General features: G+C 41.3%; 1 protein-coding gene across 1 annotated transcript in view; it reads right to left on the reverse strand.

Annotated features, from left to right (window-relative positions):
• mettl14 (methyltransferase 14, N6-adenosine-methyltransferase non-catalytic subunit) overlaps positions 1–26737 on the reverse strand; it is a 102802-nt gene that overhangs the window by 18974 nt on the left and 57091 nt on the right. The window contains exons 5-7 of the mRNA XM_068039418.1: positions 13905–13992; positions 12707–12797; positions 9809–9950 (exon numbers count right to left, since the gene is read on the reverse strand). Of these exons, the coding sequence (XP_067895519.1) occupies positions 9809–9950; positions 12707–12797; positions 13905–13992 (321 nt within the window). The remainder of the gene's footprint in view (positions 1–9808; positions 9951–12706; positions 12798–13904; positions 13993–26737) is intronic.

The following is a 26737-nucleotide window of genomic DNA, read 5'->3' on the forward strand; positions in this document are numbered from 1 at the left end:
AAAGTGATGATCAAAAGACATTGAGAGCTATTGTCTAAGAGCCACCCCCGCACCGCACCTCCCCTCCACTGAGTGTGACTGGAGAACTTTTGAAATCAACAATCCTCGCAGACGATGCTGTTTCAAACAAAGAGCTGATCCCATGATTAACCTGCTGGCCAACCTGGGGACTTTTTGAATTGTGCCATGCAGCAAGGTTTGGGGCAGACTGCAACTGAACTTCAAGAAGAAAGCACCACTCTCGCCCTGTCTCTCTCTCTCAAGCAATGTCCCAGAGACCCACGGAAGCAGCTTAAGCCTCATGACAAGAGGACATCTTCCAGTGGCATCAGCAAAACAAGTTTGAAAGTGTGCACTGGGCTCGGCAAGACTTAACTCCAATCAAGGACTATACATCCTAACTAATAACAGTAACTGAATTCCATTTACTACTCCAAATCATGCCCTTTATTCTTTCTCCCCCTCTGTATCTATCTGTGTGTGTTTATCTCATATGCATGCTAGCGTGGTTGCGTCGCGTATTTTAGTAATTTTAACTGAGTTAGAGTGATGTTAATAAACTTACATCTTTCTTGTTTAAACCTAAGAAAGCCTGTCTGATTGGTTCATTTACATTTACAATTATAATTAGAAAGCAGTGAGCAAGGACTCGCTGAGGTGAAGCTAAAAACACGGTGTTTTAAAAGTTAAACCCTGTTATGGCCAAACCAGGAAATGGGCGAGAGGTGAGCCTGAGACCCCCTTCCTTACCCAGTCGTAACAACCTATTTCCACCTTTGTAACTGCCCGACTTCGCCCGTCTCAGCTCATCTGCTGCTGAAACCTTCATCCATGCCTTCGTTACCTCTAGACTTGACTATTCCAATACACTCCTGGCTCATCTCCCACATTCTACCCTCCGTAAACTTGAGGTCATCCAAAACTCTGCTGCCAGTTTTTTTAACTCATACCAAATCCAATTCCCCTATCACCACTGAGTTCGCTGACCTACAATGGCTCACAGTCAAGCAATGTCTTGATTTAAAAATTTTCATCCTGGTTTTCAAATCCCTCCATGGCCTGGTCCTTCCCCATCTCTATAATCTCCTCTAGCCCCACAACCCTCCAAGATATCTGCGTCCCTGTAATTTTGGCCTTGAGCATCCCGATTTTAATCGCTCCACCATTGGTGGCGCCTTCAGTTGCCGAGGCCCTAAGCTCTGGAATATCCTCCCTAAACCTCTCCACCTCTCTTTCCTCCTTTGTGACACTCCTTAAAACCTGCCTGTTCGACCAAGCTTTTGGTCATCTGACCTAACATGGCTCCTTATGTGGCACCTTGTCATATTTTGTCTTATTATGCCCCTGTGAAGCACCTTGGGACCTCATTTTTGTTGTTATTAAACCACCCTGACAACTTCTAATTGTCATTCCATTCATGTAGATAAATCAGAACAGAGAAGCCAACCACAGACCAATTTAGTGCGCAGTGCAATTATAACCTAAAGGCCAAAAGTTTTTGTTTTGGCAGGCAGCCTGCCTCTTTATCAAGCTGCCAGCTTTGGAAGAAATGTGAAACCATACCTTAGTCCCTGAGGACTTTTCAAGTCCAGCACCTGCAGTACCAGGGAACCCTTGGACACACTGATACTGAAGCTTTTGTGCACGAGGAGAAAACTGCCAAGCTGGAGAAAAGGCACCACTCTCTAGACTAGTCATGCAAGATAATAGAGCCCATCTCAACTGGGGCTGTTAAAATAGACAGGTTCCTCAACACACTGTGGCTCTCCTGTAAAACCATTCCCTGACCTGGAGTGCCTGTAGATCTAATCCCAGTGACTGAATCTTGAGAGTCGAAATGCATCCAGTGAAGCCATCTTGTCTTCGAGGAAAAAGTCTGAGACCATGTAAATTTTGAAGCCCAGTGCACATCCAGTAGTATTTTTACTTTGAACAAGACAATGGATGATCTCGAGCTTATATTGTAAAATTGATGAGAAATCACATCAAGGGGAAGATTTTACATGAACTTTAAATTGCAATTTAATTTTCAAAAAATTAGTCATAACAGCACATATGGAGGCCATTTTTATTTTTTATTTAGAGATACAGCACTGAAACAGGCCCTTCGGCCCATCAAGTCTGTGCCGACCATTCAGCCCATCAATTCCACGCTGGCTCTCTGCAGAGCAATCCAGTCAGTCCCATTCCCCTGCTCTTTCCCCATAGTCCTACAAGCTTATTTCCCTCAAGTGCCCATCCAATTTCCTTTTGAAATCAATGATCGTCTTGTGAATTTATGAATTGTCTAGGCTTCCTTCTGCCTCATCTTCACTATCCCTTTCATTCTTATCTGTCCTTATTACCTGATATACCGTACTGGCTTATGCTCCTCCCTGCGATAACATTGCTTTAACATATGACACAGCCGATTCTCTTTCCGGCGATCTGGGGTGTCAATCAAGTAATTTACCGTACCGACTCTTTTGACCACTTTATACGGATCACTGAACCTTGCTTTCAATGGTTCACCCTGTAAAGGTAATAATACTAATACTTCATCCCCTGGTTGAAAAGTTCGGGTCTTTGCGTTTTTGTCTGCCCATTTTTTCAGTGGTTCGGGATGCTTTAAGGTGTTCCTGTGCCACATTGCAAGCTTTCATGAGCCTTTCCTGGAACATGGATACAGTCTAGTACCAACGATTCATTCTTTTGTTCTAGGAACCTGTCTTTGATGAGTTTTAGAGGACCTCTTATCTCTTGTCCGTAAACCAATTCGAAAGGACTAAAACCTATAAGCTCATTCAGTGAATCTCTAGTGTCAAATAAAAGAAAGTCTTGCCCTTTATCCCAATCATGGAGATATTTATGACAGTATGCCCTAATCATTGTTTTAAGAGTTTGATGGTACCTTTCTAAAGCTCCCTGTGTCTGTGGGTGATATGCTGAAGATTTTAACTGTTTGATATCCAAATTGCCCATGACTTCTTGAAATATCTTAGACGTAAAATTGGAACCTTGATCCGACTGAACTTCAAGTGGTAATCCATATCTCGTAAAGAACTTGGTTAACTTCTCTGCTACTCCTTTAGCAGTAATTGTCCTCAAGTGAATGGCCTCTGGAAATGAGTAGCCATATCCATGATAGTGAGTATATATTGATGTCCCACTTTTGTTTTTGACAATTGGCCTACGCAGTCAACCAACACCCTACTAAATGGTTCCTCAATAACTGGCATGGGCATTAGGGGTGTCGGTTTTATGGCAGAGTTGCAGTTTTCCCACCATTTGGCACGTGTGCCATGTCCTACAAAATTGCACACGTCCTTGTTAAGATCTGGCCAGTAATAATGCTGACTTATATGTGATTTGGTCTTCCGGATCCCCATATGCCCTTCTAGAGGAATGTCATGCGCTAACCTTAATAATTCCCAGCGTTATTTAGGTGGTACCACTACCTGTCGAACAACCGTCCAGTCTTTGTCCGCAGATCTGTGAGGAAGTTTCCATTTCCTCATCAGAACCCCGTCTTCAACACAATAGCCTTCTGGAACTCCTTTTGCTTCAGCTTTCGTGAGGGCTGACTGTGCTATTCTATGTAACTCTGGATCAGTTTTTTGTGCTGCAATTATAGAAGATTTGTTAAACATCTCATTTGGATTATCTAAATCCCCAAGTTTCAGATACTCAGCTATCTGCCTGTGGTGCCAATTTTCATCTCCAACAATGGAACTTGCTTAGTCATTGCTCAGGTTACTACACACGCCTAAAATATTCCCGGAACTTGTTCCTGTAACGGTTCTGTTTCTTTAATTTCACTTGGTTTCTCTGTGGCTACAGGAGAAACTGATACTTTTGCTCCGGCCAAATCATTCCCTCGAAGTAGATCAATTCCCTCTACTGGCAAACTATGGACAACTCCTATGGCTACCATCCCAGACATTAGGTCACACTCTAGGTGCATTTGATACAAAGGTACGGGAATATACTCCACGCCAATACCGTTAACTAAAACTTTAGCAGTCAGTGCGCTCTCTGGTGGAAATGTTATACCTTTCTCCAGCAAAAGAGTGTGGGTTGCTCCTGTATCCCTAATTATAACAATAGGTTTGCCTGCCTCACTTGAGGGATATGGCGTTACTTTTCCTTTTGACGAGAATACCCTATAACTTTCAGGTATCTTAGTCTCAACCCCTGCACGCAGTTTGGTTTTTGTATCTGGTTTTACAGCTGCTGTCAACGCTACACCTTGGTTTGCTGTACTTTCAGTCAGAGCCTTTTTCTCTGCATTAGCTTTGTGTACCCAAGTCCCATGGCTTTACCTCGCAACTTCCAGCATTCTGAATGAAGATGTCCCACCTCGTGGCAATGATAACACTTCGGCTTGCAGACCTCACTTCTACCCTCAGAACCTTCCTTTCTGGCCTGAGGAGGGGATCGTGGGGCGTTCCCAGCTGTTCCTTTTTGTCCCCAGCTTCTTGCCTTCCTTTCACTCTCCCATCTTCTATCCTTCGCGGGTTTGTCGGGGTGAAGGACAAAGGGTTTTGGCTTATTCACAAGCTCAAAATCATCAGCAATTTCCACTGCTTGCCTGGCTTTTGAAACTTTTTGGTTTCTACAGGAGTTCTCACTACTGGAGGGATTGAATTTTTAAACTCTTCCAAGAGAATCAATTCTCTTAGATTCTCACACGTGGCTTCCTTCTTTACTGCCCGTATCCAACGATCAAAATTAATTTGCTTTACCCTCTCAAATTCTACATAAGTCTGCCCAGCCAATCTCCGGAGGTTCCAAAATTTCTGTCGGTAAGCTTCAGGGACTAACTCATATGCAGCGAGACGAGCCTTTTTGCCATCTCAATCTGCAGAAGCCTCTTCACAAAGCATGGCATAAACTTCATAAGCTGTGCCTATCAACTTGCTTTGTATAAGCAGTATCCAGCTTTCCTTTGGCCATTTCATTTGATTGGCTATTTTTTTTCAAAAGAAATGAAAAATGCCTCTACGTCCCTTTCCTCAAACTTAGGGAGCGCTTGTATAAATTTAAGCAGCTTTTCGCTGGGTCCTGGGTTGGATTCAGATTCTTCCTGACCAGAATTTTGCCGGGATTTAAGACCACCTTTTTGTCTAAATTCCATCTCTTAATTTAAATTCCCTTGCTTCTCTTTCACTTTCTGAAATGCGCTCTCTTTCTCCCCTTCCTCTTTTTCCAATTCAAGTTTTCTTATTTCTTATTCCAGTTCCGAAGAAGGGTCACTGACCCGAAACGTTAACTCTGCTTCTCTTTCCACAGATGCTGCCAGACCTGCTGAGTGATTCCAGCATTTCTTGTTTTTGTTTCTTATTTCTTTCTCCGCCTCATGTTTTTTCATTGCTATTGCTTTTTCTTTTTCCTGTTGAAGCTCCAGTTGCCTCAACTGTAACTGAATTTTAGCCAATTCAACTGCATCCCTCTGACTTCTTCTTCTTGTTCTTCTTTTAATTTCAGATGTTGGGCGATTACGTCAATTATCTCTCCTTTTTTAGCACCTGATTTCAATTCCAACCCCAACTGTGCTGCCAATTCTTTTAGTTTAACCTTGGTTAAAGTTGTCAAGTCACTGAGGGACTCATTCTCCTTTCCCAGAGAAGTTGCAGCATCTGCTAATGCCATTCCAGTGGTGTAGACTTTACCTGATTACACAAGAAACCTGGTTCCTTTTTTTCTCTTTCAATTAATGCCCCCCTCACAATTAACGTTATAGCGTTGGATTTTGATCCTACAACAGCCCCCAATTAATGTTACGACCAAGACAGGAGTAATACACTGTTAATTCACTCCCACTACTCCACAGGTCATAGCATATCAAGAAAGTTTCCCACCTACCGGAGAATAGCCAACTTAGACACTCTATTTGTCCCCCAGAATAAAGCACACCAAACCAGGTGTCTTTAAACAACAACACTATTAACTATTTATTAGAAAATAAATAAGTCTTAAACAAAAACGAGATAAATCTATATATGAAAAGATTTTTCAAAACTCCTTATTCTTCCTAGCCCTCATGCATACACACATATAGTCAAAAAACGGTTAACCGGGGAAAAAGGACTTTTTTGGTTTACAGCTAATTCTTAGGAATAAAAAGTAAAAAAATAAACTGATTGAGTTTATCACATTCTGGCAGGATGTTTTTGGTGCGGTGAGGTATCCCAGAGTCGAATAGTCGGATGCCACTCGAAGTCCCTCCAGGTGAGGTTGATGAACAGTCTGTGATGGGTAGGCGTTCAAGGCAATTTGTCTGCAGCAGGCTTCACATAGGTCTTTCAGCAAGGGTGTAGCAACAGGTCTGCTTGGGTTTTAAAGCAGCTGTCTAGCAGTAGAAGCTTTCTTCTGTTTTCAGGATCTCCCAAAATACAGGAGGCAACAGAAACAAGAGCAAGGGATTCTTCAAAGACAAGAAGCAACAGAATCTGCTACCTGACATACAGGGGTTTCTTCTCTGAAAAGAAGTCTTCCTCTTCAGAGAGGAGTAGCTCTTTTTTTCTGTGTCTTTTCTCTCTCTCCAGGCAGGTCACAGCCAAATTTCAAATGCCTGCTCCTTGTCCAAGTCACTGGTCTTTTACAATCCAAAAGTGAAACTAACTTCAACAATCAAGTCACATGATAATCATAAATCTTGAACTGTCACTCCCCTGCTGAGTTGTTTGGAAACAGGTGCCTTGCAGTCTGTGTATTTCACTCAGTCCAAACCCACAAAGTTCAGCAATCAATGTCTACTGAAAAATCCTTTTTTTCAGTTTTTAAAAACAAACAGAATTCTAAGTTTTTAATATAAAACAAAGCCTTGTCTTCTCTTCCACCACCCTCATGGGCAGCAATTTCCAGGTCATTACCACCCGCTGCGTAAAAAAGTTCTTCCTCTCATACCCCCTGCATCTCTTGCTCAAAGCCTTAAATCTGTGTCCCCTAGTCCTTGTACCAACAACTAATGGGAACAATTTATCTTTGTCTACCTTGTGTAAACCTGCCATAATCTTGTATGCCTCTATCAACTCTCCCCTCAATCTCCTTTGCTCCAAGGAGAACAACCCCAGCTTCTCCAACCGAGTCTTGTAGCTAAAATCCCTCATCCCTATAACCATTCTGATACATCACCTCTGCACCCTCACATCCTTCCTAAAGTGTGGTGACCAGAACTGGATGCCATACTCTAATCATGACATAACAAGAGCTTTATAAAGATTCAGCATAACCTCCCTGCTTTTGTACTCAATAGCTCTATTTATGAAGCTCAAGATCGTAATTATTCTCTCAATATGTCCTGCCACCTTCGAAAGGTCTATGCACATGATCCTCCAAGTCCCTCTGTCCCTGCACACTCTTGCCATTCAATCTATATTGCCTTATCCCTTCTGCCAGAATACATCACCTCACATTTCTCTATTAAATTTAATCTACCACTTGTCTGCCCATTCTGCTAGCCTAGGTCCTGTTGCAGTCGAATGGCATCATCCTCACTGTTTGCCATTTCTGAATTATTTTAAAGTAGCTTTCTTTTACTGTGAGAGAAAGGAGGACACACTCTAAGTAAGGAGAAAAAATTGGAAACTGGTAAAGCTTTTATGCACAATAGGCAAGGAGTAGAAATTCATAGTTTTCATGATGCAGGAATATAGAAGTCCTGAAACATTTGTGCACTGATTTTTTGTGGTTGGCTGAAAGATTTATCCTGAAGCTATGCGAAGCACAAACAAATTCTCTAAATGCTGTTTACAAAACTATCATACTATAGCCTTTGAGGAAAAAGATAACCAATCTATTGTACAGATATTTCCCTAGCTACCCAGTAGATAGCACTGTCCAGCTTTGCAAACATGCTGTAAAAATCATAGTTTTTTTTAGCATTAAAAAGTTATGCTGACAAGATTGCATCTAAAAAGAGAAATACTACTTCTAAGTGAATGAATTAATTTTCACCTAATAAAGGTTTGATATTTATACTTCTGGACACGAACAAGATTTATGCTGTTTTTACACTGCTTCTTTGATACTGTCATCAAAAGCAAATACCAGGGAAAGAGATGGTCTTTGTCATTATGCTTCGTACTTACACTTTTATAACAAATTCTTAATTTTTCCGAATGGGTTTTTAAAAAAAAATGCTGCCAGTACAGAAAGGTGCCTTTCAAAATCTACCAAATGAAAAAGAACTTGGGCGGCGCAGCGGTTAGCACCGCAGCCTCACAGCTCCAGGGACCCGGGTTCGATTCTGGGTACTGCCTGTGCAGAGTTTGCAAGTTCGCCTGTGACCGCGTGGGTTTTCGCCGGGTGCTCCGGTTCCCTCCCACAGCCAAAGACTTGCAGGTGATAGGTAAATTGGCCATTGTAATTTGCCCCAAGTGTAGGTAGATGGTAGGGAATATGGGATTACTGTAGGGTTAGTATAAATGGGTGGTTCTTGGTCGGCACAGACTCGGTGGGCCGAAGGGCCTGTTTCAGTGCTGTATCTCTAAATAAATAAATAAATAACCATCTTATCAATTTTTCTCAGAGTCAGAGACCAATAAGTGTCAATTAAATTTAGATGCAAACCACTAACCTTGCCTCTTTCACTCCAAAGTAATGCAAGCCATTGGTGTAACGATAGGAACCAGTCACAGCTGCCAAATACACCAGTAAGTTCAGCATATCACAGCATTAGAATATATGCTGCCACATCTATGTTTTTTATGTCATGTCAGGCAAATCCCCCACCTGCCAAGACTGAGGCACACATCATTTTGCCACATGAACATTAAAACTTAAAATTGCAAGCCCCTGACTGGAAAGACATTTGTATATTACTAGCAGTGTTGGAACAATGGGACCCAGTCATTGCTTCCCCAATACACAGAAGTGGTCAGACTAGTTTTAGTCACATGACTAACTGGCTGTTGCAGAGAATTTGAAATTCCAACAAAGGATTCAAACTCAAAGAGCTCCTAGTTTGGTAAGACCACTCTCCTGTCTGCCCTCATCTCGCTTTCAGCAGCTTTGGAAACCACTGAAGATACGTAAATTCAAAGAGAGAAAAAGTCTCCCACGTGAACAAGGTTTACAAGGAACACTGGACCCCAACGATACACAAGTACATAGCTTCAATCAAGGACCGCAGCGAGCTCGAAGCACAGTAACAAGAGATTGCCTCAAAACTGCTCTACTTATCTTTTCTTCTGCTCTTTTCTGTCCCTATTTGCATGTGTGTATCGTGTGTACATGCTAGCGTGGGCACGTCATATATCCATCGGTATTAACCATATTAGAGTTGGAGTTTAAGGTTTAATAAATTTAATCTTTCTTCTTTAAACCACAGAAAACCTGTCTGTGCTCATTTCTTTGCCTTATAATTGGAAAGCTGTGAACAAAGAATCACAATGACACCTTTCTCACCTGGTTTTAACAGTCAATCATGAAAATTAGATGATTTTCTGTTTAGTGCTTCATTTGAATTACTTGTATACAGAGCTTTGATCTTAAATCTAATTAGTTTGTCCCCCCCATCTGATTTTGTTATGCTTTAGTGCTGTTCAAGTAAATCACTTCTTCGTAGTGTTTACCTTTTAAAAAATGTAACGACACTTGGCAAAGATACAAATTCAAATTTAATGAACAAATCCTTATCTGCATCTTAATAATTTGAAATTATTTTATCTACAATTATTTAACAGCAAGTTAACAATTCAAAACTTTCCCCACTTCAGTCCTTTTCTAAAAAAAAAAGCAAACATTTACAAAGAAAATATAACTTTTGGTAGAATGTTCATAACAAGATAAAATGAAGCACTGTAAACAAATGTACACAACTCACATCATCCCACGTCCAGCACTTCTCAACAGCTGTTACCCCAGTTTCTCTGTAGTATTCTTCCAAGGGTGGCTCCACCAAAATAACATCAAACTTGCACTTCAGGTCTCTAATATCAAACGTCTCTAGATCAGCTGGTAAATACCTGTTTACAAACAAAATTGTAAAGTTAATTTTAAAGTAAATTTTATGAATATGTGCTCCCAGTAGAGAGTTTTGCCCGGTGCAAGTACATAATCAGGAATTTGGTGATGAGGCCAACAGACCCACAGGATTTTCTGTGCAGATGTGCTGTCTGATGTACAATGCTCTATGCCAGGAACAATTACTTGTAAAAATCTACCTTTAAGCCTCAGAGTTTCAGATAGGGCAAGGGTGGGATAACAAAACTATACCAACTGCAGCGAACAGTTAAAATAAAAATAAAGGGGTTAGATTTTGCGGTCAGTGGCGAAGCAACGGTGTCAGTTTGAATCTGGTGCCAAGACAAGGGAATCGCCAGGTGTTCAGCAGCAATAATGACATCAACTAGGGTCAGCAGCCAATCATACTGAAGTATTCTCAGACAACAAACCAGGAAGTAAAATGCATTGATTATTCTTCACTTTTAAATTTTACATGTTGTAAAATAAGTTAGAATAAATTAGAAGAACACATACAAGGGATTAAGACTAAAGTATCAAACACTTTAAAAAAAAATTTAAAATGTGGAATTTATCGTAATGGAGAAATGTGATATTTAGCAAACATAAAATTACTCTTTCAGGATCAGTGAGGCTGTTTAGCAGTAACTATGAACTGAATTCACCATTAAAAATCCAGTTGTACCTCAGTCCACAAAGTGCAACTTTTACAAAGGTAATTGTCAGGCACACCCCCACCTGCCGAGATTGAAGCACACATGATTTCGCCACATGAACATTAAAAGTTAAAACTGCAAGACCCTGACTGGAAAGACATTTGCGTAGGACTCGCAGTGTTGAAACAAAAGGGACCCAGTCGTTACATCCCCAATACACAGAAGTGGTCAGATCAGTTTTAGTCACATGACCAACTGGCTGTTGGAGAATCTGATCTTCCAAAGGATTTTGAAGAGACTGTTCCATATAAGGAGCTAGTCACACGACTAACCTGCTGGGCAACTTGGGAGTTTTTTTTGAATTTGAACGCCCAACAAAGGAATTGGAACAGATAGAACACTGTGTGCTCATGGACTGAGAACATATCCTCTCCTGTCTGCCTGCCTCCATCTCTTTCCCACAGAACTGAATCTTGTGAAGACAGGTAAACTCAGAGAAAAAAATCTCCTACGTGAACCAGGTTTAAGAAAAATACTGGGCCCCAACAAAACGCAAGACCATATCTGCAATCAAGGACTACAGCGAGCTCGAAGAACCGTAACAAGATATTGCCTCAAACTGTTTTACTTATCTTTTGTTCTGCTCTTTTCTGTCCCTATTTGCATTTGTGTATTGCGTGTGCATGCTAGCGTGGGCGTGTCGTATATCCGTAGGCGTTAACCATATTAGAGTTTAAGTTTAAGGTTTAAAAAATTTAATCTTTCTTCTTTAAACCACAGAAAGCCTGTTCGTGCTCATTTCTTTGTTTTATAATTGGAAAGTTGTGAACAAGGATCACAACGGGGGAGCTCAAAATACAGTGTGTTTCAAATTAAACCCTGTTACAATAAGACCGGGTGAAGATAGTAACAGACCCCATGGACACCTTTCACACCTGGTCATAACAATTATTACAGCAAGACTAATAGCTCAACAGTAGAAGTTTGTCAGTTCAATGATTTCTAATTGTATTTAGCAGGAGAGCCCTCTGGAGAAGCGTAGAATCACTGACAGAAACTTCTAGATTTCCAGAAGTTGCTGTCATTTGCAGTGGAGTAATGGTGGTGAACACTGGCAGTTTCATCATCATGACTAGCACAAAATCCAGGCCATTATATGTAAAAACAAATTTATCTGTTCAAGTAAGCATCAGTCTTGGCTTAGTGGTAGCACTTTGCCCTCAGAATCAGAAGGTAGGCATTAAAGCCCCAATCTCTGATTCAAGTACATAATTTAGGCTGACACTTCTAGTGTAGCACTGAGGCAGAGTTATACAATCAAACCGTCATCTTTCGGATGAGCTATTAAAGCAAGTCTGCCTGCTCAGGTGGGTGTAAAAGATGAAATCAGACAACATTTACCTCTCAACCAAAAAAAGATTAACTGATCAATTATCTCTGCTGTGTACGGGATCTTGGTGTAGACAGCTAGGTTACCACTGAACAAGGGAACATCTTCAAAAAAAAATTGTTTGCAAAAAGCTTTGTGACATCCTAAGATATCGAAGTGCTTTATAAATGTAAAGACTTTTTTTCTTTTAACAATTTGCAAACCAACTAACAAATAGAGTTGATAAACAGTAGTCTAAAGGAAGAAAGCACTTTACATACAAACTCTGCCCACTTCCCCAAAATATTTCAGCTTGCTTTTATGCTTGGGTCTCAAAAAAAAAAATCACAGGGATGCTCCATCATAACATACTTTAACCTAGAGGTCACAATAAAGGGATAAGATAGTAAAGAATTGTCATTTCCAAAGCCTGCACGGCAGCAACATTCCCGGTAATTTTTTTTGAATACGTGGTTGGTTTAAGTGCGAGGCCCCTTTAAAATTTTTTCAGCAGCCGCTCACACACAGTAATTTAAAGAGGCCAACTTATTCACGGCCTGTGGGGGACTTTCAGGTTGCTGCGCAGCTTTGAGACAATATTGCTCTACAGTAATGTTCTTATTTAAGTTTAGAATTGTAATACTTCACCTACTTCTTCATATTTCATAAATCTTGATTTATCTGCATTTTACATGAAATCAGTCTTAGAAGAATTTCATAAAGAAGCACTCACATGGGGGGGGTGTTAGTTTGGGAAATTAAGTCATCTTTGAGCCTGATGAGCTCACGGAGTTTAGGGTACTCTTCAAATCTGTCTGCCAGGCCTGTTTGAAAAAGAAAATTTAAATTTAGAAAGTTGATTTTGATTGGACTGAAATTTGTGGCAATGAATTACAGTTGATGTGCTAAAAATCTACCTAAAGTGCATGCCTCAAAATTAATTTTTAAATATAAAATTCATTTCATAAAACAACAAAAGGTTTTCAGGTTGAAATATGCATTTCCAGTTGAGTCAACACAAACTAAATGCTGATGGACTCCTTGACTCACTCCTGTTCTTAAGAGCTCATGAAATATGGGGAACAAATGTGTTTTTTCTATATGTGTTATTCCATAATCCAATGCTCCCAACAGGTTGTGTCATTCACAGGGAACACATCCTGGGAAACTGGAGTTTCAGCTCAGGATGTTCTGTCTATATGGATGGAAGATCACAGCTAAGCATCAGTGCTGAACTCCCTGCTAGCGCTACTATCTGCTCAGAACATTAAATCGCTGAATCATCCCTTTTATCATTTTAGATCATGCCAGTACCTGCACCGCAACATCAATTTATGTAATTCCAGATTTACTGACTGGGTATAGGCCCTTTTCAAAAATTGCATACTTTAGTTGGAAAACCTAGTTCACCAGCTGGTAATCTCCGTCCACCTATATAGCCCTTTAAACTGCTGCATAAGTATTTAACCAAAGATTTTTTTTCCAGAATTATGCCTGCTGATTGCAACCTGTTTACATTTTTCATGAGGCTCCAGTGCATTCAAAATTTATTGTTTAATCTGACACACATACCCAAACTATTACACAGCCTCTTTTTTATTGCAAATCACGAATTTGTACTGCAGATTAAATGGCATCAGCTTTCTATTAAACAATTAACACTGCAAAGTTGTACAATAAATTTCAGCAAAGTGAGGAACATCTGTAGAATCCAGGTGGAGTAGTTTAGTGTCATTGAAATATTCTGACCGAATATAACTTTTGAATCATTTTCTAGTTGTGCACTATAAGGATATTCGTTGATAGAAACATGGCGGATTAATTTAAATTCAAAGACTGACTACAGTTCTCCATGATCAACCTCATCCATAAGAACATCTGTTATTCTCACTGGCAAACCCGCAAACATTCTGGTTATTGCTTTAACTTACCGACATCACGAATAAAGTTTTGGGGCCGATGACCCGTGTCCACAAAATGCTGGCAGTAGTCATTATGCGGGTTGAGACTTTGTGTACCCTAACGGAAATTGAATGGATTAAATAGGTTATAGCAAAGGAAAATGCAGGTTAAGAATAAAATAGCATGGATAACTATCCTGTTTTGTGCTACCTTAGTAAAATCCTCTCAGTAAAACAACAAATCTGAGCAGCATAAAGTTTTGAGATTAGGACTAAATTTGGAAATACTGCAGTCGTTTCGTAAAAGTAAAAATGATATGGAAAGACAGTTCAGATCAAAAATTAACATCCAACGCTCTAGCTTATAATATTCCAGTTTGCCTTTGGTTTCAAGATTCAGTTTAAAAATAGAAGCATCTGCACTCGGGTATACCTAGTGCTCTGCCACGTTCTAATCAGAGACAGCGTGGATGCCAATTATTGATCTTTTGAATGACTTTCAAACAAATATATATATTTTTACCATTTCTTCAAGCTGTTGCTTAAAAAGGAAAATAAATATCAGCATTCAGAATATCATTGCCATGAAGTATTTCTTAGAAATTACATACAGTGTAAGGGCTACATATCAGTGATCCATTTGATATATTTATTCAAAGCAGTCAGGTCTGTCAGCTAGATAAATATAATATCCAATTAAATGGTTTCATTGACACATAATGAATATATCTCAATAGCTCAGAAGAGGTCAGTAATTACAAATAAAAGCAATTTTGACAAATCTTCAATTAAGATACTGCAGCAGAGACTCCACAAAGAAATCAGATTTTCGAATCAAGTCTTCTTTCTCTCCTTCCCTCTACCCCACACCACTGCAGCCCCCTTCACTCCACCCCAGTCCCCCAATTATATAATGCTAGCAGGTATCATCTGAACGGATAGTTAAGGTCTGCACTTTATTAATGGCCATGTAACTACAAGAGAATATTTATTACATAGCAAGCAAAGTTCTGGTAGCTCATGGCTGAAGAGAACACAGCTGCTAATACTTTAATGCTGTTATTCGCATTTGAAGGAAAAAGGAAAATAACTTAGCATTTATATAGAACTTTTCACATCTCCAGAATACTCTTTACAATCAATAAATTACTTTTTGAAGTATGTTGCACGTTGTAAGGTCTCGCCAATAGCAACGAGATGAATTAATCTGTTTTTAGTGGTGTTGGTTGAGGGATACATGTTGGCTAAGATAATGCGAGAAGGTCCTGCACACTGCTGTGGAATCTCTTACATCCACCAGCACACACAGAGAGCCTCAGTTTTAACATCTCATTCAAAAGACTCCCAGTTTACCACCCTGAAGTTCCAGCCTAGATTATTTGCTTAAGTCCTTGGAGTGGGACTTAAACAGATGATCTCCTGAATCAAGAATGAGAGTGCTACCACTGATCCAAGGCTGACACTATAATGCTGTAAAACTATTTTATAATTGTGCTCACGGGTTGCATGGTTCTGAAATGCTACTCAATACCATAATATTTCTCCCTATGCAGATGATGTACTGTTGTACTTTCATGATCAACTGTTTTCTCTTCCTGATATCCTTGCTTGTTTAATCACCGTCCTTCAGTCAAGGTTAAAAAAAAATTGATTATACAAACTGACGCCACATTTTAAGTCTCTCTCTCCTTTGAGTACTAAAATGTAAATATTATGTAAATAAATTGCATCAGGCTTCAAATAGCTGAGTCTTATGTACACATTTTTCTAAATTTCCACATCATTCATGAGGAAATGCCCAGAAAGTTCTCCTTTCCACTGTCATAACTATACATATTTAGAGTTCATAAAAAGAAATAGGTTCATCACTGCATTTATCTTATGCAAATTATCCTGGTTCATATTGCAAAGGAAACTTTTAGGAATCTGACTGACAAGATTCATCTGAAATGATAAGCAGCTCACTATCAATCTTAAATGGCTTCAGTTCTGTACTACACAAAGCAGCACTGCATTTTATTATTGGCAGTTTCAAATCATACTGAAGCTGACTGCCATATGGATGGATACCCATATTGGGTATGGTAGCATAGTGGTTATGTTACTGGACTAATAATCCAGAGGCCTGAACTAATAACCTGGAGACACGAGGTTCTATCACCATGACAGTTCACATTTAAATTCAGATAAATAAACGTTCAAGAAAAAGCTAGTCGCATTCATGCTGACCATGAACCTACCAGATTGTTGTTAAAAATCCATCTGGTTCACCAATGCCCTGAAGCCATCTCTGATCACTTCCATTTATCATTCACCACTCACATCCCCCTTCCACCCCACAACCCTACCTCCTTCTGTATTCGCCCAGAAAAATCCATCCCCAATTCACTTAAAACTGCACTTTCAAAATCCCAACTCTCTCGCCTCTGGCCCTTTGTTTGCCATGTTTCTACAACTACTGATTTGCTCAACCACGCCCTCGCCTCCATCTTTGATGTCCTAGTCCCCAATAAAACTCTCCTACCCTGGCCATTCCCCTGTTTCGGCCCACAACTCTGCTCCCTTAAGTACAAGGGATGCAGACTTGAAAGGATATAGTGAACAACTGATTTAGCTATTTACCACCAGATCTGGCTGGACCACAAAGCACTACCGGGTCCTGCTCTCATCTGTTAAAACTGCTCACTATTCCAGAAGCATCCTGAATTGCAAAGATAACCCCTGGCTTCTTTTCTCTACTGCAAACCATCTTCTTAAACCCCTCTTCCGTCTCCTCTACATTCAGCTCCACCAGTAAGTGCAAGGAGCTCAGGGACTTTTGTCACTATAATTGAGACTGTCCGATCAGCTGCCTCTGCCATTTCCCTCCCTCCCACTAGCTCACCAGGCCAAACATCCTCCAAAGCTCCTCCCCTGCCCTAGCCCTGAACTTGCATCTTTCTCTAGTTTCTCTCCTGAGTCCCCTCATGCCCTCGCTGAGCTTGTTTTGTCCATGAGACCCAACTCCTACTCCCTCGGCCCTTTTCCCAGTAAACTGCTGACCATCCAACTTTCCTTCCTAGCTCCAACGTTAGCTGATATTGTTAACAGTTCTCTCCCCCTCTCTCTCCAGGTGCTATCCTTCTTTAAATCTGCCGTTATCACCCGACATCAGCAGTAGGAAAAATGCTAGAATCTATTATAAAGGATGTTATAACTGGACAATTAGAAAATAATGGTAGGATTAGGCAGAGTCAACATGGATTTATGAAAGGGAAATCATGTTTGACAAATCTGTTGGAGCTTTTTAAGGATGCAACTTGAATTGATAAGGGGGAACCAGTGGATGTGGTGTATTTGGATTTTCAGAAGGTGTTCAGTAAGGTCCAAAGCAGGAGGTTAGTAAGCAAAATTAGAACACATGGGATTGAGTGTAATATACTGACATGGATTGAGAATTGTTTAACAGGCAGAAAACAGACAGTAGGAATAAACGGGTCATTCTCAGATTGGCAGGCTGTGACTTGTGAGGTGCCGCAAGAATCAGTGCTTGAGCCCCAGCTATTCACAACCTATATCAATGATTTGGATGCGGGGACCAAATGTAATATTTCCAAGTTCGCTGATGACACTAAACTAGGTGGGAAGGAGAGTTGCGAGGAGGATGCAAAGATGTCTCGCGGGGATATAGACAGGCTAAGTGAATGGGTAAGACTAGAATATGGAAAAATGTGAAGTTATCCACTTTGGTAAGAAAAATAGAAATGCAGAATACTTATTAAATGGTGAGAGATTGAGAAGTGTTGATGTCCATGCAGGTGCAGCAAGTAGTTAGGAATGCAATTGGTATGTTGGTCTTTATTGCAAGAGGATTTGAGTACAGGAGTAAAGTCTTGCTGCAATTGTATCGAGCCTTGGTGAGACTACACCTGGAGTACTAGGTACAGTTTTGGTCTCCTTACCTAAGGCAGGATATACTTGCTATAGAAGGAGTGCAATGAAGGGTCACCAAACTGATTCCTGGGATAGCAGGACTGTCCTACGAGGAGAAATTGAGGAGACGGCCTATATTCTCCAGAGTTTAGAAGAATGAGGGGTGATCTCATTGAAGAATACAAAATTCTTACAGGGCTCGACAAGGTTGATGCAGGAAGAATGTTTTCCCTGGCTGGAGGGGGTCTAGAACCAGGGGACACAGTCTCAGAATGAAGTTAGGCCATTTGGGTCTGAGGTGAGGAGGGATTTCTTCATTCAGAGGGTGGTGGAATTCTCTATCCCAGAGGACTGTGGAGGCTCAGTCATTGAATATGTTCCAGACAGAGATCAATAGATTTCTAGATATTAAAGACATCAAGGATATGGGGATAGTGCGGGAAAATGGCATTGAGGTAGAAAATCAGCCATGACCTAACTGAATGGCAGAGTAGGCTCGAGGGGCCGAATGGCCCACTCCTGCTCCTACTTTCTATGTTCCTCTCCTCGAAAAAACCCTTGGCCCCTTCATCCTTGCAAACTACCGCCATTCTCCAAACTCCCTTTCCTCTCCAAGATGCTTGAACGTGTTGTTGCCTCCCAAATCTGTGCCCATCTTTCCCAAATTCCATATTTGAATCCTCCAATCGGGTTTTCACCCCACCACAGTACCGAAACACCTCTTATCAAAGTTACAAATGACATCCGATGTGACTGTGACAAAGGTAAATTATCCCTCCTCGTTCTTCTTGACCTATCCGCAGCCATGGTTGAACACACCATCCCCCTCCAATGCCTCTCCAATGACGTCCAGCTGGATGAGACTGCACTCGCATGGTTTTAATCTGATCTATCTATTCGTAGCCAGAGTATCACTTCAATGGCTTCTCTTCCCACTCCCGCATCATTAACTCTCGTGTCCTCCGAGGATCTATCCATGTCCCCCCTCTTATTTTTTATCTACATGCTGCCCCTCGGTGACATCATCTGAAAGTACAGTGTTAGTTTTCACATGCATGCTGATGAGGCACAGCTCTATCTTAGCACCACCTCTCTCGATTCCTGCACTGTTGTTAAATTACCAAATTGCATATCTGACATCCAGTACTGGATGAGCAGAAACTTCCTCGAATTAAATTTTGGGAAGACTGAGCATAATGTTTTCATCCCACTCCAAACTCTGTCCCCTAGCCACCGACTCCATCCCTCCCCCTGGCAAATGTTTGAATCTAAACCAGACTGTTCACAACCTTGGTGTCATATTTGGCCCAGAGATGAGCTTCTGACCACATATCCGCGCCATCACTAAAACCCCCTATTTCCACCTCCGCAGCATAGCCCGACTTTGCCCCTCATCTGCTCCAAAAACCCTCATTTATGCCTTTGTTACTTCTAGACTTGACTATTAACCCACTGCTGGCTGGTCTCCCTCATTCTTGAGGTCATCCAAAACTCTGCTGCCCGTGTACTTACTTGCATCAAGACCCGTTCAACTATCACCACTGTGCTGACTGACCGACTACGCTGGCTCCCAGTCAAGCAATGCCTTGATTTTAAAATTCCCATCCTTGTTCTCAAATTTTTCCATGGCCTCACCTCCCCCCATCTCTAATCTTTTCCAGCCTACAACCCTCCGAGCTTTCTGCGGTCATCTAATTCTGGCCTCAAACATCCCCGATTTTAACTGCTCCACCATTTGTGGCTATGCCTTCAGCTGCCTAGGCCCCAGGCTCTGGAACTCCCTCCCTAAACCTCTCCAACTCTCTACCTTCTTTAAAGACCTTACTTCAGAAGCGTTCAAAATCATGAGGAGTCTGGACAGAGTAGATGGGGAGAAACTGCTCCCATTGGCCGAAGGTTGCAGAACCAGAGGACAACGATGTAAGGTGATTGACAAAAGTCGCAACAGCGACATGAGGAAAAGCATTTTTTAACCAGTGAATGGTTAAGATGTAGATTGCACTGCCTGAGTATGTAGAGGAGGCAGATTCAATTAAGGCTTTCAAAAGAGATCTGGATAATTATCTGAAGAGAAAAAAAATTGCAGGGCTATGGGGAAAATGCTGGGGAGTGGGTCTAGGTGAGATGCTCTTGCACAGAGCTGGCACGGACACAATGGGCCGAATGGCCTCCTTCTATGCTGTAACCATTCGCTCTTTAAAACCGACCGCTTCAACCAAGCTTTTGGCCAACTGCCCTAGTATCGCCTTATGTGGCCTGGTGTCAAATTTTGATTTGTGACAGTACTGTGAAGTGCCTTGGGGCATTTTATTACGCTAAAGATTCTATATAAATATAAGTTGTTGCAGTTGTTGTTTAGGGAAGGAAATCTCGCATCCTTACCCGGTCTGACGTATATGCATCTCCAGGCCCATAGCAATGTTTTTTTTTCTCTTAACTGGCCTCTCAAGTGGTCTAGCAGCCACTCAGTTGACTCCCACTTCCCATGAATGAATAAAAACAAAAGCAAAAAACAGTTATCTTAATAGGCTTGATTCCATGGTAAGGCAAGGTGAAATAATAGCCCATAGTTCTGGTGTTCACATACCCATGCTGTTTGTATGGTGGCTCAACCTGCTGGATTCCGTAGGGTTGGCAAATTTACGCAAAATCGCTGCACAATTTTTTTTTAAAGCATGCGCGGGAAGTGCCATGTCACTTTGGGTGGAGACTAACGGCTGGGTAAAGAATATGGCTGGTTGAGCACTAACAAGTGCCTTATTAACTAAAGAGACCCAGGAAGTCTTGCTAGCGGTGGAAAGAAAAAAAGACTTGCATTTATATAATGCTTTCCATGACCTCAGGATGTCCCAAAGCACTTTAAGCCAATTAAGTACTTCTGAAGTGCAGTCACAGCTGTAATGTAGGAAATGCAGTTATGCAGATGCCAATTAGTGTACAGCAAGATCCCACAATCTGCAATGTGATAATGACCAGATTTTCTGTTTTTAGTTAAAAAAAATTAATTCTGATTGAAGACTGTTAACTACTAGCCAGACATTTGAAGAACAACAGGGGAATTCTGCTCAAATAGTGCCGTGGGAGGGTAGACAGGCCTCAGTTTACCATCTCACCAAAAAGACAGCACTTCTGACAGTGCAGTACTAAATTTTGTGCCCACGTCTCCGCAGTGGGACTTGAACCCACGATCTTCTGACTCAGAGGTTAGAGTACGACCCCTGAGCTATAATTGATACCTCCAGGTGAGGAGAAAGTGATTTGAGAACTCTTCCACATCTATTCGTCAAAAGTGCAACTGTACAAAATGTATGATTTGAAGGTAAATGCCAAGATAGGTTTCCATGAATCCTGTCCATGAAAAGAATGCCTGTACTACGTATTCTACTTGAACACATTTCCTTTCACTTGCTTTCCCAGAATAAGGAAGCTAGCACCAGGGAAGAGGAAATGTGAGATGAAGAGCAGAAGGAAGAAGCATTCCCATCACATCAGCAATCATTAAGCACTCCAGATGCAAGTACCATCACAGAAACATTTACCAGGGAAATCAGTAGGGAACACTAGGTACAACACCAACACAATAAGTTAGCAACAAGGAACGGTATGGCTGACCAGACAGATAGCTGCTTGGTATCTATATATTACAGGGGTAGCATACCAAGCTGTACTGATGAATCAATGGAAGTTCATTCAGTCCTTTGAGAATCTTCAGAGCTCCCTATATGGAATAGTAGAAAGCATACAGCAGCTCTACTTCAATGTGCTAAGTCGGCACATTAAATAAGTTTGGAGAACTGGCAGCACACTGTGAAGTGAGTAGCACTGCAAAGGCACCTTACAGGGAACATAGAAACTTAGCCCCTCAAACCTGTTCCGCCATTCAAGAGATCATGACTGTTCGATGACTGAACTCCATACACCTACCTTTGCCCCATATCTCTTTGGTTAATGAAAATCCATCAACCTGATTTAAAATGAACCAATAATCTAGCATCAAATGCCATTGCCCCTTGCCTCTCTTTCCACGCCCCCCCCCACCCTACATGATACTTACCCACGAGATACCACTAAACACGCCAGAAAAAGTTAGGATGTGATAAGTCTTAATTACTACCAAACAACATTTTTGGCACTGAAAATTAACTTTAATAGAGTGGAGTCTCATGTTGGAAATTCAGAAAAATTAATAACTTAGCTTAACATTTTCTCTTTTATTGCTGATCAGTCCTATCTTTCTTTCTATTCATTCACATTATGAACATGGTTTGCATTTAATTAAATATTCTAAACTACACTTGCTGGTTTAGCCTCTGCGGACTGAATCTTAACTCCCAAAAATGGGTGGGTTGGGGTCATCTCAGTGGGTAAAATGCAAAATGCTGGAACAGGAAATCAACTCACCTACGCCCAGTCTTAAAGGAGGTGGGATGAGGAGCAAATGACCAATCTACTCATGGGAAGCAGGTTGGTCATTTAAATGTTACAACAAATATTTAAATAAAATTATTTACGTTATATTTATGTAAATAATGATGCTACTTGCCTTCAAGTCATTCAATTTTTAACTCATTTCGGCTGGGTTTCCCAAACCTAGGGAAACCAGGCAGCTGGAAGGAGGAGAGGAGAGCTAAATCCACGAGAGTTGCTTTACAGCACTGCTTGTGGCAAGCAGCAGCAGTTAAAACCTGCAGGACATCGGTGAAACCCTTCTGGATTACCAAATTTCAAAACAGCATCACCCTATACCCTCCACTCCTGCATAGAACTCACCTCTCGGTTAAAATCCAGACCTGTATGTCTCAGTAAGGATTCTTCAACCTGACTGGTTAAGGAGACATACCATTCCTTGCCCTGTTCATATAGGTCCCAGAACTCCTGCCCCGGGTGTCTTGCTCTTTTGACTCAAATTATTTCAAGCCACAGTGCAAAAGCCTGACATTTACCTTTTTAAAAAACACACTAAATACACTACTCTGGTACCAACTTCAGACTCAATGGAGGTTGGGTGGGGTAGGGTAGGTTCCACCACTGCATTTGCCAGTCTGTCATTTTTCAATAATTAGCATGATTGGATAGAAAATCTTCCACTGGCAAGCACAGAAATGGAAAACCCCAGCCAATGCTCTGCAACTAAGACAAAATTGCACATCTTTCTAAAGGACTCCTTTCATGCGTTTTTAATTAAAAAGACCGTAAAGAATGAACTAACCTTCCTTTGACTTTAAATGTGTAGTTCCTCAATGTTTTAAACATCTTGTTTAAATAATAAGTGAGGATCAGAATACGATGTTGTGGTGAGAATAGAGGACTCAGAAAAGGGCAGGACCGGGTACTAAATATTCCTGGATACAAGGTGCTCAGAAAAGATAGGGAAGGAAAGAATATTACAGTGCTGGAGAGAGGATGTCCTAGAATGGTCAAGGACAAAATCTATTTGGTTTAGAACTAAGAAACAATAGAGGTACCTTTACATTAATGCTTGTACTTGACAGGCCACCAACTAGTGGGAAAGATATAGAGGAGCAAATTTGCAAGGAAATTAGAGAGTTACAAAAACTACAGAGTAGTTATAATGGGGGGCTTTAATTATCCTAATATAGATTGGGATAATAGTGTAGTGTGTAAAGGGTAGAAAGGGGGGGGGAAGGGGAAGAATTTAAGTGTGTTCAGGAGAATTTTCTACATCAGTATGTTTCTGGTCTGACGAGGAAGGAGGCATTGCTGGATCTGGTTCTAGGGAATGAGATGAGTCAAGCGGATCAAGTGTCAGAAGGGGAACATTTATGGGACAGTGATCATAGTATCATAAGGTTTAGGTTAGCTATGGAAAAGGACAAGGAGCAATCCATAGTAAAAATAATTAATTGGGGAAGGGCCAATTTTAATGGGGTGAAAACAGATCTGGGCCAAGTAAACTGGAATCAAAGGTTAGCAGGGAAAACTATAACAAAACAAAATGAGTACTTTACATCGGTCTTTACCAAGGAAGATACTGCTACCAAAGTCATAGTGAAACAGGAAGATGTTGAGACACTGGATGGGCTAAAAATTGAAAAACAGGAGGTATCAAAAAGGCTGGCTGTACTTAAAGTTGATAAGTCATCAGGACTGGACCAGATGCATTCGAGGACACTGAAGGAAGTAAGGGTGGAAATTGTGGAGGCGCTGGCCATAATCTTCTAATCTTCCTTAGATATAGAAGTGATAGGATTGGAGAAATGCAAATGTTACATCCTTGTTCAAAATATGGTGTATACGCCCGGTAACTACAGGCCAGTCAGTTTAACCTTGGTGGTGGGAAAGCTTTCAGAAATGATAATCCAAGACAAAATTAACAGTCACTTGGGCAAATGTGGACTAATTAAGGAAAGTCAGCATGGATTTGTTAAGGGCAAATTGTGTTTAACTTAATTTAATTTGTTGATGAGGTAACAGAAGGGGCTGATAAGGGTTATGCGATCCAAGTGGTGTACATGAACTTCCAAAAGGCGGAATCACATAATTGTTATAGCAAGGAAGAAAGCCATTCAGCCAGTTGTGTCCGTGCCAGCCCTCCGAAGGAGCAACTTACCTAGTGCCACACCCCAGCCTTCGCCTCATTGCCCTGCACATTATTCCTTTTCAGATAATAATCCAATTCCCTCTTGAATGCCTTGATTGAACCTGCCTCCAACACCCTCTCAGGCAGTGCATTCCAGATCCTAACCACTCACCGGGTGAAAAAGTTTTTCCTTATATTATCATTGCTTCTTTTGCCAATTACCTTAAACCTGTGCCCTCTTGTCAATCTTTCCACCATTGGGAAGAGTTTTTCCCTATCTATACTGTCTAGACTCATGATTTTGAATACCTCTATCAAATTACCTCTTAACCCTCTCTTCTCCAAAGAAAACAGTCCCAACTTCTCCAATCTATCTACATAACTGAAGTCCCTCACCCCTGGGACCATTCTCATGACTCTTTTCTGCACTCGCTCTAATGTTTCTTCATATCTTTCTTAAAGTGTAGCACCCAGAACTGGTCACAATACTCCAGTTGAGACCAAACCAGTGTTCTATACAAGTTTAACACAACTTCCTTGCTTTTGCACTCTATGCTCCTATTAATAAAGCCAACGATACTGTATGCTTTAATTAACCACTCTCTCCACTTGTCTTGCACCCTTCAATGATTTATGCACATATACACCCAGGTCCCTCTGCTTCTGCACTTCTTTTAGAATTGTACTCTTTATTTTATATTGTCTTCCCACATTCCTCCGATCAAAATGAATCACTTCACACTTCTCTGCATTAAATTTCATCTGCCACTTGTCCACCCATTCCACCAACCTATGTCCTTTTGAAGTTCTACACTGATGAAGTGCCACATAACAGGCTCGTCGGCAAAAATAAAGCCCATGGAATAAAAGGGAAGTGGCAGGATGGTTACGAAGTTGGCTGAGTGACGGGAAAGAGAGTAGTGGTGAATGGTTGTTTGTCGGACTGGAGGAAGGTACACAGTGGGGTTCCCCTGGGGTCAGAATTAGGACCACTGCTTTTCTTGATATATATTAAATGACCTAGATTTGGGTGTGCAGGGCACAAGTTCAAAATTTGTGGATGACAAAACTTGGAAGTATTGTGAACTGTGAAGAGGACAGCGATAGCCTTAGAAAAAAAGAGCAGGAGGCGGCCATTCGGCCCTTCGAGCCTGCTCCGCCATTCAATACGATCACGGCTGATCATCCAAACTCAGTACCCTGTTCCCACTTTCTCTTAATTCCTTTAGCCCAAAGATCTATATCTAACTCTTTCTTGAGTATATTTAGTGATTTGGCTTCAACTGCTTTCTGCGGTAGAGATTTCCACAGGTTCACCATTATCTGGGTGAAGAAATCCCTCCTCATCTCAGTCCTAAATGGCTTATCCCTTATCCTTAGACTGTGACCCCTCGTCCTGGACTCCCCCGCCATCGGGAACATCCTTCCTGCATCTAGTCTGTCCAGTCCTGTTAGAATTTTGTAGGTTTCTATGAGATCCCCTCTCATTCTTCTAGACTCTAGCAAATACAAGATTAATTGACCCAATCTCTCTTCAGACGTCAGTCCTGCCATCCCAGGAATCAGTCTGGTGAACCTTTGCTGCACTCCCTCCATAGCAAGAACATCCTTCCTCAGATAAGGAGACCAAAATTGCACACAATACTCCAGATGGGGTCTCACCAAGGCCTTGTATAATTGCATCAAGACATCCTTGCTCTTGTACTCGAATCCTCTCGCTAAGAAGGCCAACATACCATTTGTCTTCTTAACTGCCTACTGCACCTGCATGTTTACTTTCAGCGACTGGTGCACAAGGACACCCAGACCTCGCTGCACCTCCCCCTTTGCCAATCTATCACCGTTCAGATAATAATCTGCCTTTCTCTTTTTGCCACCAAAGTGGATAACCTCACATTTATCCACATTATACTGCATCTGCCATGTATTTGCCCACTCACTCAACCTGCCCAAATCACACGGGAGCTTCTCTGCATCCTCCTCACAGCTCACACTCCCACCCAGCTTTGTGCCATCTGCAAACTTGGATATATTACATTTAATTCCCTCATCTATATCATTAATATATATTGTGAATAGCTGGGGTCCTAGCACAGATCCCTGCGGTACCCCACTAGTCACTGCCTGCCACTCGGAAAAAGACCAGTTTATTCCTACTCTTTGTTTCCTGTCTGCCAACCAGTTCTCTATCCGTGTCAGTACCTTATCCCCAATTCCATGTGCTTTAATTTCGCACGCTAATCTCTTATGTGGGGCCTTATCGAAAGCCTTCTGAAAGTCCAAATACACCACATCCACTGGTTCTCCCTTATCTATTCTACTAGTTACATCCTCAAAAAATTCTAGTAATTTGTCAAGCATGATTTCCCTTTCATAAATCCATGTTGACTTTGTCCGATTCTGACACTAT

The sequence above is a fragment of the Heterodontus francisci genome, chromosome 1, assembly GCF_036365525.1.
Source record: "Heterodontus francisci isolate sHetFra1 chromosome 1, sHetFra1.hap1, whole genome shotgun sequence".
In the NCBI taxonomy this organism is placed as follows: domain Eukaryota; kingdom Metazoa; phylum Chordata; class Chondrichthyes; order Heterodontiformes; family Heterodontidae; genus Heterodontus; species Heterodontus francisci.